The sequence below is a fragment of the Cygnus olor genome, chromosome 2 (genome assembly GCF_009769625.2).
Source record: "Cygnus olor isolate bCygOlo1 chromosome 2, bCygOlo1.pri.v2, whole genome shotgun sequence".
Taxonomy (NCBI): domain Eukaryota; kingdom Metazoa; phylum Chordata; class Aves; order Anseriformes; family Anatidae; genus Cygnus; species Cygnus olor.
The window spans coordinates 108,471,131-108,487,311 of NC_049170.1; the positions used below are offsets into that span (position 1 = coordinate 108,471,131).

The window sequence follows — 16,181 nt, forward strand, 5'->3', positions numbered from 1 at the left end:
GTGTTTCCTTTCCAAGGTGGGATGGCCACCTAATGGGGCTTCACCTGTCCAGGAACAGCTGTTGGCTCTTGGAGCAGAGTTGTTGCTGATGTTGTCACCAGCAGCGTCAAAGCAGAGCAGCCTTGGGTTCAGTACATGCTTCCCTCATGTCCTAAAGCAACTGGAGGTTTCTCAGGGGTGCTCAGAGACAGCAGTTGTCACAGCCTGCTCAGATGGATGCTGGCCCGTGATTTCAATCGAGGTGCCCACCCCTCCTGGAAGCAGTTCTCCTTGTGCTGTCCATTGCGCTCCCCAGCTGGCACCAGGATCAGGAACGCTTTTGCTCGAAAGCGGCCAAGCCCATAGCTGGGGCCAAAGCTGCTCTGGCAAAAAGGATGCTGAAGGCTTCTCTGTAAAGCAAGGTAGGCCTATATATTGCATTTACTTGTTTAGTTCTTCAGACCAACAAAGATCCAAGACTGTAACTTGATTTCAGATAACCTTAAAAAGGACAGTGAATGCACTAGCTGAGGTTTTTCCTAAGGTACAGGAAAACAAGCAGAAGTAACTTATTTCTAAATTGCTCCCGCTGTAAGTAGGGGTCTTCAAGTGCTTTAGTACAATTGCACTATTCCTAGGATTTATCCCTCTCCACTTCCCTCTCTGCCTCATCTTGTTTTTCTGCTATATAGACTGCTGCATTTTAATTAAAAGATTGAAGTGGAACCAGCTGTCATTCTCTTCCTTATATGTTGCCTAATTTGAAGTATTTTTCTAAAACAGGTCAGAATTTGTCTTAATTTCTGCTCTATACATATACAAGTTATTGATCACAGAGTGAGATCAGAAAGCTATAACATAATCTGTCTAAATAAATGGCAAAATAATTAGATTTCATTTTCAAGGGCTCAACTGTCTGAGCCCATTGGTAATTTATACTCTTTCTTCATTCTTCTACCACTTTGACTTCATGACTGTACAGGAGAACGGTGAAAGAAAATAAATGTTTCCGTGGCAACCTTGCTGTGGCATCCCTGCAGCCCTCTATCAGACAGGTTGAATTGCCATGTAATTCAGATACTGTGGAGAGCGTGGAAATCCAGCATCTCAGGAAGCATTACTAGCACCCCCTCTTCTTGGTGGATGGGGGTCAGCTGAGGTAGGAGAGGATTGTTAAAAATACACTGTTTTTTTTTTTTACATCCAGTTTTCTGTCAAGCTTCTACTTTCACTGAAGCATTAATCTGCTGACCAGTGCAATAGTCCCTTCTACACTTCTGTGAGGGGCCTGCCTAATCAAGACCCCATTTTCTTAGCAGTCAGTTTCCCCACAACCTCAGAGGCCTTCAGAGCACCATACTTGAATGGAAGGGGTGAGATGTATTTCCATAGATTTCAAACCAGGGTTTATGGCTTGGACAGAGGCCGGCTGGAATGAACAGGTCGCTGTCTGCCCTGCACAAGTATGTGCTGAAACTCCTCCTTGCAAAATGGGCTTGAAGTGAATGGCTTCTCATATAGCATGGAGTACTATGTTTCACAGGAATTGTTCTTTTCATGAGAAAGTGAGGGTGTATGGATGCTTTCTGTAATAAATTCGAGAGTAAGGATGGTCATAGGACAGACTTGAAGAGTAAAGAATGAGCAGACTTATTTTTGCTCTGCCACCATTGCCAGAAAAAAAAACACAAAAGTGATGACTTCAATATTGCATGTGTTTCTTCTCCTGGTTTTCCACATCTGGCTTGTAATACTACCTCCAGAGGAAAAATCCTCCCATGTCTCGGTACACCAGTGGCAGAATGAGCAGCCCCGCTGTCCCCCTGCCCGGTGCAGTGGCTGGAGCCAGCCCTCCCTTCCCCAGGAGCTGTCTCAGGGCAGATGTGTGCTCTGCTTTGCCACGGACAGTTCAATAACGTTGCCTTTCTTACCCATTTTGGGGTAGACGTTAAGGTCAGGAAGGAGACTGCTGTAATAATAGGCGCTCTGCTTTCTGAAGGATACAGTTTCGGTTACCCCCTGCACGTTTTAATTGTTTAATGAATTCCACACAGTCTCGTGCAAATGGCCTTACATGTGAAACTTATTACTGAGTGCAAGAGGGAATTTTTTAGTAAGTCTTTTCCTTTTGACCTACTCTCTGCTTACATTTCAGTTAATTTAATATGAACAGCTTTGCGTTAGGTTTTTGTTCCTTACCTAGGACGTGTTTCAGTAAATGTGACTGGGCTGAGATGCGTTGTCGGCATTATACAGAATGTTTTCTGTCCCCAGACCCGCTAATTAGGGCTGACTTAGATTAGCCAGGGGATTCAGTTAAGATCTATCTTACCTGACACACGTCAGTAGGAGTCTGAGTATTGCCTGAGTATGTTCCAACTGAATAGAGTTAATATACAACTCTTCTGGCTTACTTTTTAAAAATACAATGTGTGGCTTTTGATGACTTAAAATACTTGTCAATTCAGGAAGCATAATGTTCTGGAAATCAATATTCATGTTCTCCAGCTTATAATAATGAACCAATGAACCATGAGGCTGAGCAGAAAAGTTTTTTTTGCTTAAGTTTGGTAATTGAAACAACAATAAAAATGTTTGGGCTTCCTTTTAGAGCTTTTCTTTCCTTTTTTTTTTTTTTTTTAAAAAAAAAAAGGTTTTTCACTGAAGATAAATAAATCAAAATTAAAAAAAAAAAAAAAGTCCAAGAATGCCGGTGTGGCACCTCTGAGCTCCTTGCAGCTGGGAACATCTGGGCTGCATGGTATTCAGGGGCAAAATCTGTTATAACCTGGTGGGGAAATGCACCTAAATGATAAAACAGCTGGGTCTCTTGTGTTTCCTTCAGTTAATATACAAGTATTTTACAGAGACTGAAGGAGAACCAAGAATTAAAGCCAAGTCACTGTTTCAGATGTGGTACCAAGTAAGCAGCAGGTTGGGCTTTAAATTCTACCTTTCAGCACAGCAGAGGACATGGTTACAGTGAGAATAAATACCAAAACTTTAAATTAAAAAAAAAAAAAAAGTGTTGTACATGCGCTCTTGACATCTTCTTTTTGCATCTAGTCCTCTTGCCTTTCGTTAATAGTTTCTGAAAATGATTTGAGCAGTAAAATGATGGGTTTAGGAGACAAACATCTTCATTTTCATACTTTGGAGGCAACAGCCATTTTTCATAATGGTGTAAACTATCAAGAGGGCTAGACCTACATTGACAAATAATTTCAACTGCCCTGAAATTGCTCTTTGTAGAGAATAAATCATTAACTGAAAACTTCTAAGTGAAATGTTGTCTCTGGTTCTCTCCCCTTGGTGAACCAGTTGGAAATAAGCCAGGCAACAGGAGCTTGTTTTCCATCTGGCAGACTTATATTTATGTAGTTAGTTGGTTTTGGTCACGCACACTCAAACCCAGCTACTGCAGGCCAGTTTTTGGTTAACCTGGGATGATCTTTTACCCCAGAGAGATAGAGGTCTGTCTGCTCCAGTGCCTGTCCAACCTCAGCATTGTGCTGCTTCTTTGTTCTTCTCAGTGGACAGGGGGCAGGGCTCCTGTCCTTGTCACTGTCCTTGCTGATGGTGAGACTGCATCAATGCGTCCACGTTCGTCTTCTCCAGATGTGCTGCCTGGCTCACACTGGCCAGCCTGCAGTTTTTTTCACAGGGGTGCAGCCAGCACCCAGTCTCTGCAAGTGTTTTTTAAGTACTACTGGAAAATTAATCACACATGTCACAAGAGAAAGGCTTTGCTTACCCCTTTTCCCTTCCCCAAACTGATGCTCAGATTTTAATGCCTCCTGCTGTTTCTGGACGCTGTGTCTGTTCCCCATTTACCCCACATTCCCATTCTCCCAGTGATGTTGGTGATTTTCTTGTCCCTGCTCCAGTCCCACTTTTGCCAAGCTTCCCTGTTTTTTGTGGTGTTTACTGGCCTGAGTAACTGAGTAACTGAGTTACTCAGGTGCCTGTTACTTGTTACAGCTCCCAACCATCCAGTCTAACCTAATCTCTGACTCTGTTGCTAGTTGTTCCTATTTTATAGGTGCTGTCCCCATGTTAACATTTAGAGTTGCTGTTTTCAGAGCAAAACCTAGTCAGTGCTCACTTTATCATCCCCTAAAAATATTAGCCGTCTCATAAAATCCTGACACCTCATAGGGGTGATTTTTCCAGGTGAGCCCCATGCAGTGTTCGCTGAGCTGCCTGTATGGTTTGTTATCCCTGCCTGTTGACAGAGAGAACAAAATACCAGAGATAGGACTGGGCAGTGAGGAAACACCTGCGTGCGATGGAAAGCAGTGGTGGGCAGAGATTTGTCTTTCATGGTTGATCTTGCTCTGGCAGAAATGGGTTTGGTCTGAAGGGGAAAAAGCTTGGATGAAGTTTACAACCACAGGGAACAGGCTAAGTTATTTTTCTTGACAACCCCAGCACTGATGATGTGATGCTCTCTAAGGTACCCCAGATCTAAAAGCCTGATCCTCATGGCACCTCTCCCGTCTCAGGAGTGTCTTTCTGTGCTGTGGTTTCTGTGTGATTTTTTTTTTTTTCCCCTCTAGCCTGGCAATGTAGGTCAGGGAGAGCTCTGTGGCTTTTAAATTCATATAGCAAGATTACACTTTAAATCTGACTATGTTTACAGTGGGGCTTTTTTCAGTTGAAAATAAACCCGATGTTTACAGTTGATTTTTGCTGATAGATGCCAGTAACCATGTATGGTGCAGGTAGTGGTGTGTTCCCCGTGATGATACACCCGTGCAGTTACACAGTGGTTACACAGGAGAGATGCACGTTTGCTGAGCTCATCCAAGACCTGGGAGAATAAGGAAAATATTTATTTTTACACCCCCCACTGGAAAGCCTCAGCTGCTGTATTGGATCCCAACAGACCTGCATGAGTTACTGCAGATCTTCTTGCAGGAGGGAGTGCAGTCAGAAGGCAAATGGATTGGCTGTCTGTCTGGTTAAACACCAGACCCAAACAATCTGTGTGCTCCAGCATACTGAGCAAGGGTAGTACTTTCTCTCTTGAAAAGCCTCCAAAATGATGGAATATGGTTTATTATTGTATGACAGGATTTAGCAAATGTGTGAGACTAATGAATGTGCTGAGAATTGAACTGCTGTTTGAGAAATAGTGGCCATTATTTTTTTTTTTCCAGTATTGGAGGGGAATGCTTGTAAGCTGTTACTAGATCTCAGTCCTTGCAGTACGAATTATGCTGATGCATTTGGGGTACCTAAGCTTTCGGTAGTCATCACATTTGACATGCATTTCTTCAGTTGTGCACATGCAACTGTTGCTGTTACCTTTCAATATATAAAGACACGCTCCAGAGTATTTATTATTCCTCAGGTGCCACCTCCTGCAGCTTAGCATTGCCGTGTACAAAGTGTAGGCTTTATTCGTAAACATGCACGCTGTGTAGCACACCCACGAGTACACTTAGAGTTCATGTGATAACGGTGTTAGTGTGATCTCTGCTGCTGATGTAGAAGGCAAAGACCCTAATTTGGTTTGATTCCAGCATCAGGACTAGGTCACCAATCTTCTTACAGGGATTTAGCAGTCCCCTCGTTTTTTTTAGATTAGTGCTGGCTCTTTAGGATTGCAAGCTCAAACAGTATTAAAGAAGGTTGCCCTGATAAAAACTGTGTCATGTTATACAATGTCACTGATACTAGGTGCAGGTATGTAACTATAGCACAGACAGTGTTATCTATTTATCTAAATACTTGAATTAAATACTTAGGAGGTAGCTGTCAAAAATGGCTCTTTTTAGGAACAGTAATATATTTCAGTGTTCTATACACAATAAATATCAAAAAGCTGATAAATTATAGAACCACCATGATGAGAGGGTAAAAGATCAGTCTTCACTGTATGTCAAAATACCTTCTAGTCTACTGTATGTTTCTCTTATGTGGCATTCATTTGTATGTGCACAGCAGTATGGGATAGAGTTCTAAATTAAGAAGCAGAGGTAGACAGAATAATATTGCATGTTTTATTTCAAACTTTTACATACATTAGTCAGCTACACTGATGTACGTGTGGGTCTTTGTGTAGAAATCTTCATAAAGAGAGAACAATTGGAGAGCTCGTATTGGCATACAGCTTTCAGGCAAAGCACTTCTTTGGATGAAATACATTCACATTGGAAAAAAAAAAAAGTATTTTCATCATAGCTTTTATTAAACGAAAGGTTTCTGAAATGTCTAATTCTTAGTTCTCCACACATTTGGCTAAATTGTTTATGCAATACATTGTATTTGGAATTGTGACCTAGAACATTTCCATATGCAGTTTACCAATGAATTTTAGTTTGTAGTTATAGTGAAGTAGATGAAAGATTAAACAGTATATCATCTTGAGAACCAAAAAATGAATGTGTTTCACTGAAAACTTATTATTTTCATTGCCTTTGTTTTCTTTGCCTCCCAAAACACTATCAGAAAGTTCCTGTTCAGTATCTCCTACCTGTGCTGCATAAACTGCTTACAAACTGAATGGAGAGTATTATGTCATTATGAACATCCAGGAGATACGTGTCCTCATACGTGTTCATTTATAATAGTCTCTGTGTGCCAAAGCTAAGATTTTTCTTTAAGAAACATAAAATAGTTGAAGTAAAAAGACCAGATGAGTTTGTTTTTTTTGTCATTTAGTTTTTTGTCTGTCTACATACAAGATGGCAGTGGGATGTCTGTTGTTTGCTCTGTCCATTTGTTTGCTTTGCCACTTCGTTGCACAGCGTTGTACAAGTAACTTCAGCAAAGTTTTTGCTGAGTAGCAGAGGTGGCTTTCTTTCAAATGTTTTATGTAATACACATAACATCAGTCTCAGCATACTAAACTTTCAGAGAAAAAATGTTGACTTTTCTGGAACTTTCATTACCATTTTCAGCAAATGCAGCAAGGGACTTAGGGGGCTAAACTCCAATGGTTGAGTCATGTTTTGCTTTGGAAAGATCTCATCCTGTTAGTTATACACACTTTCTGTAAGATGCACTTCATTAAACCGGAGGAAAACTTGCTGATTTTCTGCCAATTAACACTCCAGGAAAGATTCTTCGTCCTATTTTTCTTCCTGAATGCTACACACTTAGCTTCCTGCTGAGGGATTCATTTGAGAAACCACAGATTTGAAGAAATTTGTGGATTCTTTTCTCCTCTGTCACCTTTCTCCTTCATCATCTTTTCCCAGTGGAGAGAAACTGTGGAGGAGAGAGTAAACAGCCCAAGAGAAAATCCTCTAATGATGCAAAGTATGAATATGTGAAAGTAAAAGGAAGTCAAACTTCTTTAGAATGGCTTCTTACATTTATCTTCCTTGAGGAAAATTAACCCCCTGCTATTTTTTTTTCATCTTCTAATGAAAAATACAGATTAGTTCAAAAAATACATTTTCTCTATTTGGAAATGTTTTGTCCTAAAATGCAGTGATTAGCTTCTAGAATTTCTCAGTTCAGCCCTTTGTATGTTGGCCAGATCAAATTTGTCTGAAAACAATACAGGCAATGTCATAGTGAGTAGATTTTTATTTCACACACAGATAAAAATATGCTTTTTACCAGAATTATTGCTTGAGTTTAGGACCAGTGATTGTTTCTGCATAGATGGAGTGGTGACATGGTCATCTGCTCCTCCACATTTGGAACCACACTGCACATTTATTTACTCATAAGATTGCATGTGTTTGCACATACACATATTACGTGTATTAAATTATGCACATATTTGCATATGCACATTACATTATGGTTAATTCATGATGTTGAGATCCCTTCCACAGAGATGGAGTTCTCATTACTAAAGTGATCTTGGAAACTTGCGTGCACTTGCCCCTTTTACAAGCAAGTAATGACTATTGGCGCAAGTCATGTTTTTTTCCGAGATTGGGCCAATTTTTGTGTACGATGGGTAATTCATAAGCAAAGAATGTGAACGCTGTCAGGAGGCTGGAATTCAGCCACTCCGAGGCTTGCTTACTGTAGATATCTCAGCTGGGGGAGTTTGTGGGAAGAGAGTGCTTGCTGCGGCAAGTACAAAGTATTCCTGCTAACCAGCTAATCATTTACACTTGTTTGTGTTGCAAGAGTAATTGCAGAAGCTGCAGGATGGGGAGGATGAAAGTTCCGCCTTGTGTATGTTACTTATTTGATGCCATATGTGTCTCAAATTTTATGTGAGTGCTCCTTGCATTTGCATAGAGGAGACCAACATCGTGGCCTGCGCAGTGTAGAAACTGAGGTTTTAACAGAAAGTCTTGCAAAATGCTCTTTGGACACAATTAGAATCTCTTTCCTCGTGCATTGTAAATGAAAAAAAAAATAGCTAATACTTCTCCACTGAAAAGAACGAGGGGAAAAGAAGAGGCTAGTACAGTCACATGCCAAAACGCATTAATCCATGCAAGACTGGGGCCAGCACACACATTTATAGAGAGTATTGTTGAGACCCATTGGAAAGTGCAAATGCTAATTAGGAATGTGAACCAGATAACCTCAACATCATTTAAAGACCAATTATTTCTACCGGGATTTCATGATCCTAATCTGTTTGTCCTTCTTCCAGCGATCATGCCCACTGGAGTTATTACAGTAATTGTACAGAAGTTAACGCCAGGCCAGTGCTAGTGTTGCATTGTTCACTGGCAGCTTGACAGCTTTCCTGAGGAAGGCGGCAATGTTATGTTTGCTTATGTATTCGTGCAGAAAGAAATGTGCAGACACTTTCCATTTGAAATCCAAGTCCACAGCTGTGGTATCTGTTTGTCTCTGCTCCTTGACTGAAGAGAAAGGGAGGCAAAGATTCAGCTCGGTGGGGTGCCCTGACCTTGTAGGTACTATGCAGCAGAGATGTTGGGTGTGGGTGGCACAAACGAATCCCATTATAGCTGCTTGGCTGGGGGACTCTATCTTTGGGTTTTCCCCTGCCTGTAAAATTTGCCCTCGATGTGATCGCTTGTAATTGCTTTCAGACAGCACTGGCATACCTGCATGCTGCAGACAGCTTCCTCCCCCAGCCCTTGCTCAGCGTTTTGCATACACATGAGACTGCAGCATTGTCTGCAAAAATAGAACCACGCTAAAACTGCAACACTTCGGGGGTTGTAATAGCTTTAATTTCTAGGAAGCGGAGAGGGCTGTTTTCTGCTCTTCGGCTGCACATACTGTTTCCCTATCAGTGAGAGAAGGGTAATCTACTAGTGAATAAAAATAGAGCACAAGAGTAGGCCAACACTCTACGCTTTAATCAGGTGTAGGATGATTAACCCCTTAGTGGCTGCAGAGGTGCAGGTGGCAGCCTGCAAATTGCAAATGGTGGTGGTTCAGGGGCAGCACAGGATTGCTGAAACAGGAGCCACAGCAGCCTGAAGGAGATGTTTCTGACAGATGGTGTTTCCCGGCCTGCAAAGAACCAAAATTTACCCATTGGAGGCAAGCAGTTCTGGATCCTGAAAAGTTTCCTCTGGCATAATTAGCTTCCAGTCTAGGAAGCACCATCCAGCACATAGCATTTTAAATCTCCCTGATCTCTTCTTATATCACAATAAATAGCAAAGATGGTTCACAGGGTCTTACAGCACCTACATGACAAGGAGGGTGTTGTTACATCTTTATATGAAATTGTTGGTTGCTCGTTTCCCATGCAACTTTCCTAGTTGTTTATCACATCATAATAGCATATGGATTTGATAGCCTGATTGCTTCATGTGAGGGTATTACCTGAGGGTCCTGATGGACAACAAGGTGAGCAAGAGTCAACAGTGTGCCCTAGCAGCACAGACAGCCAGTGCCATTCTGGGCCACGTTACGCAGAGTACTAACAGCAGGTGAAGGGAGGTGATCCTTCCCGTCTGCTCAGCTCTGATGAGGCTGCACCAGGAGTGCTAGGTCATTTCTCACCCAAGAAATGATAGACCTGGACATACTGGAGAGAGTCCAGTGAAGGGCCACAAAGATGATGACAGGACTGGAGCACCTCTCCTGTGAGGAAAAGCTGTGAGAGACCTAGAACCGTTCAGCCTAGAGATGAGAAAGCTCAGGGGGATCTTGTCAGTATGTACAAATAGCTGATGGGAAGAGTAAAGATAGAACCAGACTGTTCTCAGCAGTGCCAAGTGGACAAGAGGCAATGGACAAGAATTGAAATACAGGAAAATCCATTTAAATGGAAAAAAAAAATCTTTTACTGTGAGGGTGGTCAAACGCTGGCACAGGTTGCCCAGACAGGCTCTGGAGTCTCTATCCATGGAGATATTCAAAACCCAGCTGGACCTGATGATCCTGACCCTCACTGGTGCTGCTTGAGCAGGGGGCTTGGACCAGGTGACCTCCAGAGGTCCCTGCCACCTCAACCCTCCTGTGATTCTCTGATTATATTAATGTGCAATACATATTTTGTGACTGAAATGATAAAGTATGAATGACAAAGTATGAATAACAAAGGCTTACATTTTTTCACTTTAATAATGTCCATTCATCTTAAGTACATTACAGCTTATGGGTTTAATCATAATAAAGGAAAACTTTTTCATTTTTCTGCATTAAGAAGTACCAGACATTGTACCCAAATGTTCACCGGTGAGAATAATTAACTTTGTAATAATCTTGTTATCCACACAGAGCTAAAATGAAGTACCGAATTTTTCAGGTCCTCATTCTCTATAGTGTACAATGTGTTACCTTGGTCTGGCGGGCTTGTAATGGGGCAAGAGTGTGAGGGATATTGGCTGGAGAAGTTCCCTGAATTTAAAACATCACAGATGAGGGCAGGGGACATACGTGCTTGTTCCATCCACCAAGTACTTGCTTTTTTAGCTGAAATACATATTTTAGTAGAATCGACCATCTTATTTCCCTTTTGTAGTGCTGCAGAAAAAAAGGTCATCATCAGCAAAGATATAGAAGGGAAGAGCGTCCCCTGGGTGGATTAGGGCATTGCATGGGTTGGGGGGCAGAGTGAGCAAGGGCTTGCGGTGGAAAAGTGGCAAAAGTCAGGCAGTGAAGGGGAGAAGCGGAGGAAAGGGAGGTGTCAGATAGGGTGAGCGGTGCTGGCTGGCCAAGAGGGCTGTAGAGCCAGGCTGGGGGGAGCTGGGGACAGGGAGCGGAGCAGCAGCAGCGGCATGAGAAGTCGACGTGGAGAGGGTTGAGCCTGGGCTGTTTCTGAGGAAGCCAATTAGGGACCTGGAGAGCCTTTTGTGGCCTTCTGCCTCCCGAGGAGGAAGAGGCTCAGGTCCAAAACCAGAGGAGAAGCTGGCGAGGAAAGACCACTGTTTCTCCTCTCCCTTGCGTGTGGGAATTGCTGGCGGGTGCAGACCTGCCAAGTTTACTGCTGTTGGCTCTTTTCACTGGGAGCTTGACCAGGAGGCTGTTTTTTTCTGATTTCAGTTTCGAGCGAGAGCTGTGGGCTTTACAGAGTTGCAGGGAGGAGTCTGTGAAAAGTGTAAAGCTTTTGCTCCCTGACTTCTGTACTCATTTATACTGTGAAATGTACGCTTTGCATTCTTTATGTGGTCTCGATTCCCCAAAGCTTGAGCAAAGTGCCTCTTTTTCACATCTCTACATTTCATTTCATCCCATTCATGCCTGAAATGTATCTAAGAATATCTGTGGGGGAGACTCTTCCCATGTTTTTACCTTTCACAACAACTCTTCAGTTACATGGCCAATATGTTATAGCATGGAGTTTGTTATTTGATCCACTAAAAACATTGCAAGGGCACTAGGCACAGTTTTTGACCTGTTGAGAATTGCTTTACATTTTTGATATTAAGCTGTGATTGCCTTGTCACTCCCAAAATGGTGGAAGGCAAAGGTTTAGGGTGGGTTGAGGAGCAATATGATGTTATAACTTGACCTTTCTCTACTTCACCTCTCCTTCTCTCTCTCCCTGCCAAAGCAATGATACCCATTGCCTTATCTGTCATGCTTATTTGATTGCATGGTAAAATAAAAATAATTAACAGGAGCGTGGGAGGTCTGTTCATTTGCTTTAAATATATATTCCCAGCTAAACCTCTTAATTTCCCATGGATTTATGCAGTAGCCTCCCCTCACTGTGCTTTTTTGCTCTACAAAGGCAGCAGTAGTGGCTCCATTTCCAGGCAGTGTGCACCCCCAAGTGATAGGAGCCCCTTAAATCCTGTGCCGGTGGTGGCACACGGGTTGGCTCTTACCTGGGAAGTGACATTCAGGCAGCAGCTCCTCTGTCTTAACACTGATGGGCTTTTCTGTGGACAGAAGTCGTCCTGGTAAGGCTGACACACAGTGAAGAGAGCATCCTTGTCAGGAAAGACTGTCAGGTACATGTGGTGTTTCTGAAGCCCTCCTGCAGCATCAGCAAAACTTACCAGTGTTCAAATGCAGCAGGAATTTTGTGAAATTGGAATTTTGGCTGAGTGCAGCTTGGGCATCTTCCTAGGGAAGGAGGAGAATAGATTTTGTCACAGGCAAAAAACAAGCCATGCAAGTTATTCCAGGCTTGCTGTATTTAATCTCACTTGCCCACAGTGCGTAGCCAAACAAGAAATGCTGAGCGTTTTTATTATAACGCAGCCATACACAACTGTTTCCTACAGTTCCCTACGAAAGCATCATACCTTGCAGCTGCTAGCTGCTGTTTCTCAAAGCTGACATCTGTGTGGCTGTACAGATCGGCCACATAAAACAGCTCCTGTGTTGACATTGTGTGACTCCTGAAGAGGACATTGAAGTGTTGAAGTGTCACAATTCAAATGTAACTGGTGCGGTGGGGAAGCAGGTAACCTGCTTATTCCTCTTTATTTGGTATAAACACTTTGTTATCAAGTAGAAAGGCAAGAAATTTGGCAAAATATGGCATTGCTTGTTTGTAGCAGAGGTGTGACTGTTTTGGCTTGAGGGCTCTGGCTTTGTTCCTCTCTGCACACAGTAGTGGAGTCATCTCCGTGGAGCAGCAAATCTAAAACCACCAAGCTCCGTTATTTATTTCCAGATCTGGGGATTGAAGAATTAACTAAACATTTGTTTGAGATTATGAAGGAGCTGGGGTTTATTTATGCTTCCTGATACAGGGCTGGAAACATGTGACAAGCTTAGAGCTGGTTGCACAAATGATGTTATAAGGCACAGTAAATGAAGTTAATGCAGTACAGCTTCAGTACATTTATGTGGCTGGTTTCTCTCTCAGCTGAAGAACACTTGTTAGGCTGTAACAGCCACATTCTTCAGTTTCTCCATCAATAAAACTGCAGAAGATATTTCTCTGCCTTATGTACCTTCGGAACCTCAATACAAATATTGAATTTAACAAAAAAATAAATTCCGCTACACAATTTACTCCATCATTGCTCCTAATGTTTTTGCCGAGTGTTAAACAGCAACCGTATTTTTATTTATTTATTTATTTTGTTATTTTTTGTTGGCTTGCTTACCACTTCTAAAATAGTTTGAGGCCAGCTTTGGGCTCCGCAGTTTTGTTGGCATAGCCCTGTCAGTTTGGATTGTGAAATATTTGCACAGCCCGGCCAACACTGCTGGGCTGGCAGTGTGGTATGGGTGCAGCTGTATTGACAGAGGAACATTTTCCTCCACTCCGTTTGTATAGCTCAGAGAGCTGGAGCGGGAAGGAAAGCGCTCGTGCCCACCAAGGGGCTCTGGTGAAACTGCTGTTGTGGTGGGGTGATGTAGTGCCTAAGGGACGTGGGTCCAAGTGGGTGACCTTTGAGGAATGACAGGCTGTCACGAATGTACTCGGCGTAACATGACCACAAATGGCCACTGCATAGCATAGACAGAAGACAACAATCTCTGTAGTGCTGTGGATTTGTCCTCATTATTTTAATGAAGATGAGTTTGGAAGAAGCATTCTGTCTGCTTTTGTTTCGGCCTTCTGTGTTGCTTTTGAAGTAACTAGTGTATTTCCATTCTGCTTAAAGTCATGTGTATGTTACAGATAAAGAAACTGGCTGGCTGACATCAACTAAAATATTTATGTGTGTGTGTGTGTTTGAAATGAAGTGGTGAGGTTTTTCCATTAGCTGAGGTGCATGTAGGGAAGCAGACAATGCCTGATGGCCCAAATAATTTTGAATTCTTTGTCACAACTAATGCATATTAAAGTTGGCATGGGTAGCTTATAAAGAGGACATTTCTATCTGTGTATTTTTTTTAAGATTTTTTTTCAATGTCATATAAAACACTAAGAAGTAGAATGACCTGATTTTTTGCTGTCCAATATGAGAGAGACTATGATGCTTCTGCAAAGAGCTCTTGCTGTAGACAGTGAGATATCTTTTCATATAACATGTTAGCAATAAAGAAGATGAGTGGAACACCGGAAAACTGCTTTCTTACCTAATTGCATTCCCTGTGAGATACTAGGCTCTCATTGATTTCAGTAGATGGTATATTACATTCCCCTACATATTAGACAGAGAAGGATCCTGGAATCAGTCCACAATGTTACTGAAGCAAGACATCTCCACGTTTGGCTTTTCCTCCAGTGGATTGCCCCCAAGTCACATCTCTGATAATCCATTAGAGGGAATATTTTGTACTGTTGCCTGTTACTGCTGTTGCAAACAAAGGGAACTGTGGTTTATTGAGATATGACCTCAGAATAAATTTGAAGTTGCAATTTCTGAAAGACAGAAGAGCTCTTTTAATTGAAACTTGAAACATGACATGTACTGCCTTACTTTTAACTCCACAACAAGACCTGAGTTTTTATGAAAAACAGATTTGCCCCATTCAGCAGATTCTTATGAAGCTCTGATCAATATGTCTGAAAAATGGAAGAGTTGAAATAAATCATGTCTGAGTTACAAATTCGAGGATTAAACATAAAAAGTGTTATTTTAATTGTTATATTACTTTATTTTTCAAAGGTGATTTTTTGTTTGTTTGTTTATTTCCTACAGAAACGTTCCAGAGGTCAAGTGCTATTTGACAAAGTGTGTGAGCATCTGAATCTTTTGGAAAAAGACTACTTCGGGCTAACATACAGAGACACAGAAAACCAAAAGGTAACCTACAAAATGTTGGTTGGCCTTCAGCAACCTGACAGTTGGACATCAGAGCTCCCCTGATGCATCCCCAGACAGTTGCAAACAATCCCGAAGCTGTTTTTGTCTTCCTCATCAAGTTACATATATGTATCTAGAGATGTTATTTTTTATAACTGATTGTACCTCCTGAGAGCATCCCCTGGGCTTCCTTGGCTTACCTCTGTGTGGGCTATTAATGACATGAAAGAAGTTAGTCATGTACATGGCTCTCTTTCTAGTATGAATATTTCATTACTGCCATAGATAAAAGTCAGATTCACATTTCTGTAGATATTTTTAAGCATATAATATTAAAATATGGCTTATTTAATATGATGGTTCGGATACAGATAGGCAGGAGTTGCTTCACTGCTAAGAAGTTTTGACTTCAGATCTTGACCTACCTTGTCTTATGCATTATGTTTGATTTGGCTAAAGACATAAGTCTTCAGAAGCAGTCAGCAGCAATAGTGAATCTTATTCTGCATATCTATGGCTCAACTTTAACATTAAATGAACTGTGTATTAGCCATGTGCAAGATGATCTAAGCTTTGGGTAATAAACATATTTTTATGGACACGTGAAAGAGAGAGTATCAAAGGCTAACTTAAATGCTGTGTGTGTTTTGGGGCATTTTAAGACAAATATTTTGAAAGAATCCAGCAACAAAACTTCTTAGCAAGATATGCCACGGTCCAGCAGAGATCACCAGGTGATATTTTGTGCTTTGTATGTCCTCAAAGGTTTTCCCTGATGAAGCTGGAGATATTACTACCTCTTTAGCTCTTTATGTCCTGTGAGAACAACAGCCTTATTTCCTAGGCTTCCTTTTTATTTCAGTTATATATGATACAAAAGAAATTGGTGGGTTTTTGTTTCTCTCTTCCCCTTTCTTTACAGACTTCTAAATCTGAGGATTTTGTTCCTGTTTCAGAAAGTCACTTAAGCAGACACTTGATCCATGCTAGTCCAAGATAACACTTCAACATATACTTAGTTAAGTTAAGCAGATGTTTAAGTACATTTCCAGATAGGTATGCTTTCCTGTACTGGAAAGAAAAAAATGCATGCATTACTAATGGGTGGCTTAGAAGTACCAAACATTTATAGATTACCAGTTACTTTACAGAGCTAAGCAGCTAAAAACCAACTGACACCATGTTTAT

The 16,181-nt window shown here is 41.6% G+C and overlaps 1 protein-coding gene across 28 annotated transcripts in view; it reads left to right on the plus strand.

Annotated features, from left to right (window-relative positions):
* The window catches only part of EPB41L3 (erythrocyte membrane protein band 4.1 like 3), a 98,270-nt gene that overhangs the window by 41,412 nt on the left and 40,677 nt on the right, over positions 1-16,181 (plus strand). For all 28 annotated transcript variants that reach the window (XM_040550082.1, XM_040550080.1, XM_040550107.1 and 25 more), the window contains exon 4: positions 14,889-14,993. In XM_040550082.1, coding sequence (XP_040406016.1) covers positions 14,889-14,993 — 105 coding nt within the window. The remainder of the gene's footprint in view (positions 1-14,888; positions 14,994-16,181) is intronic.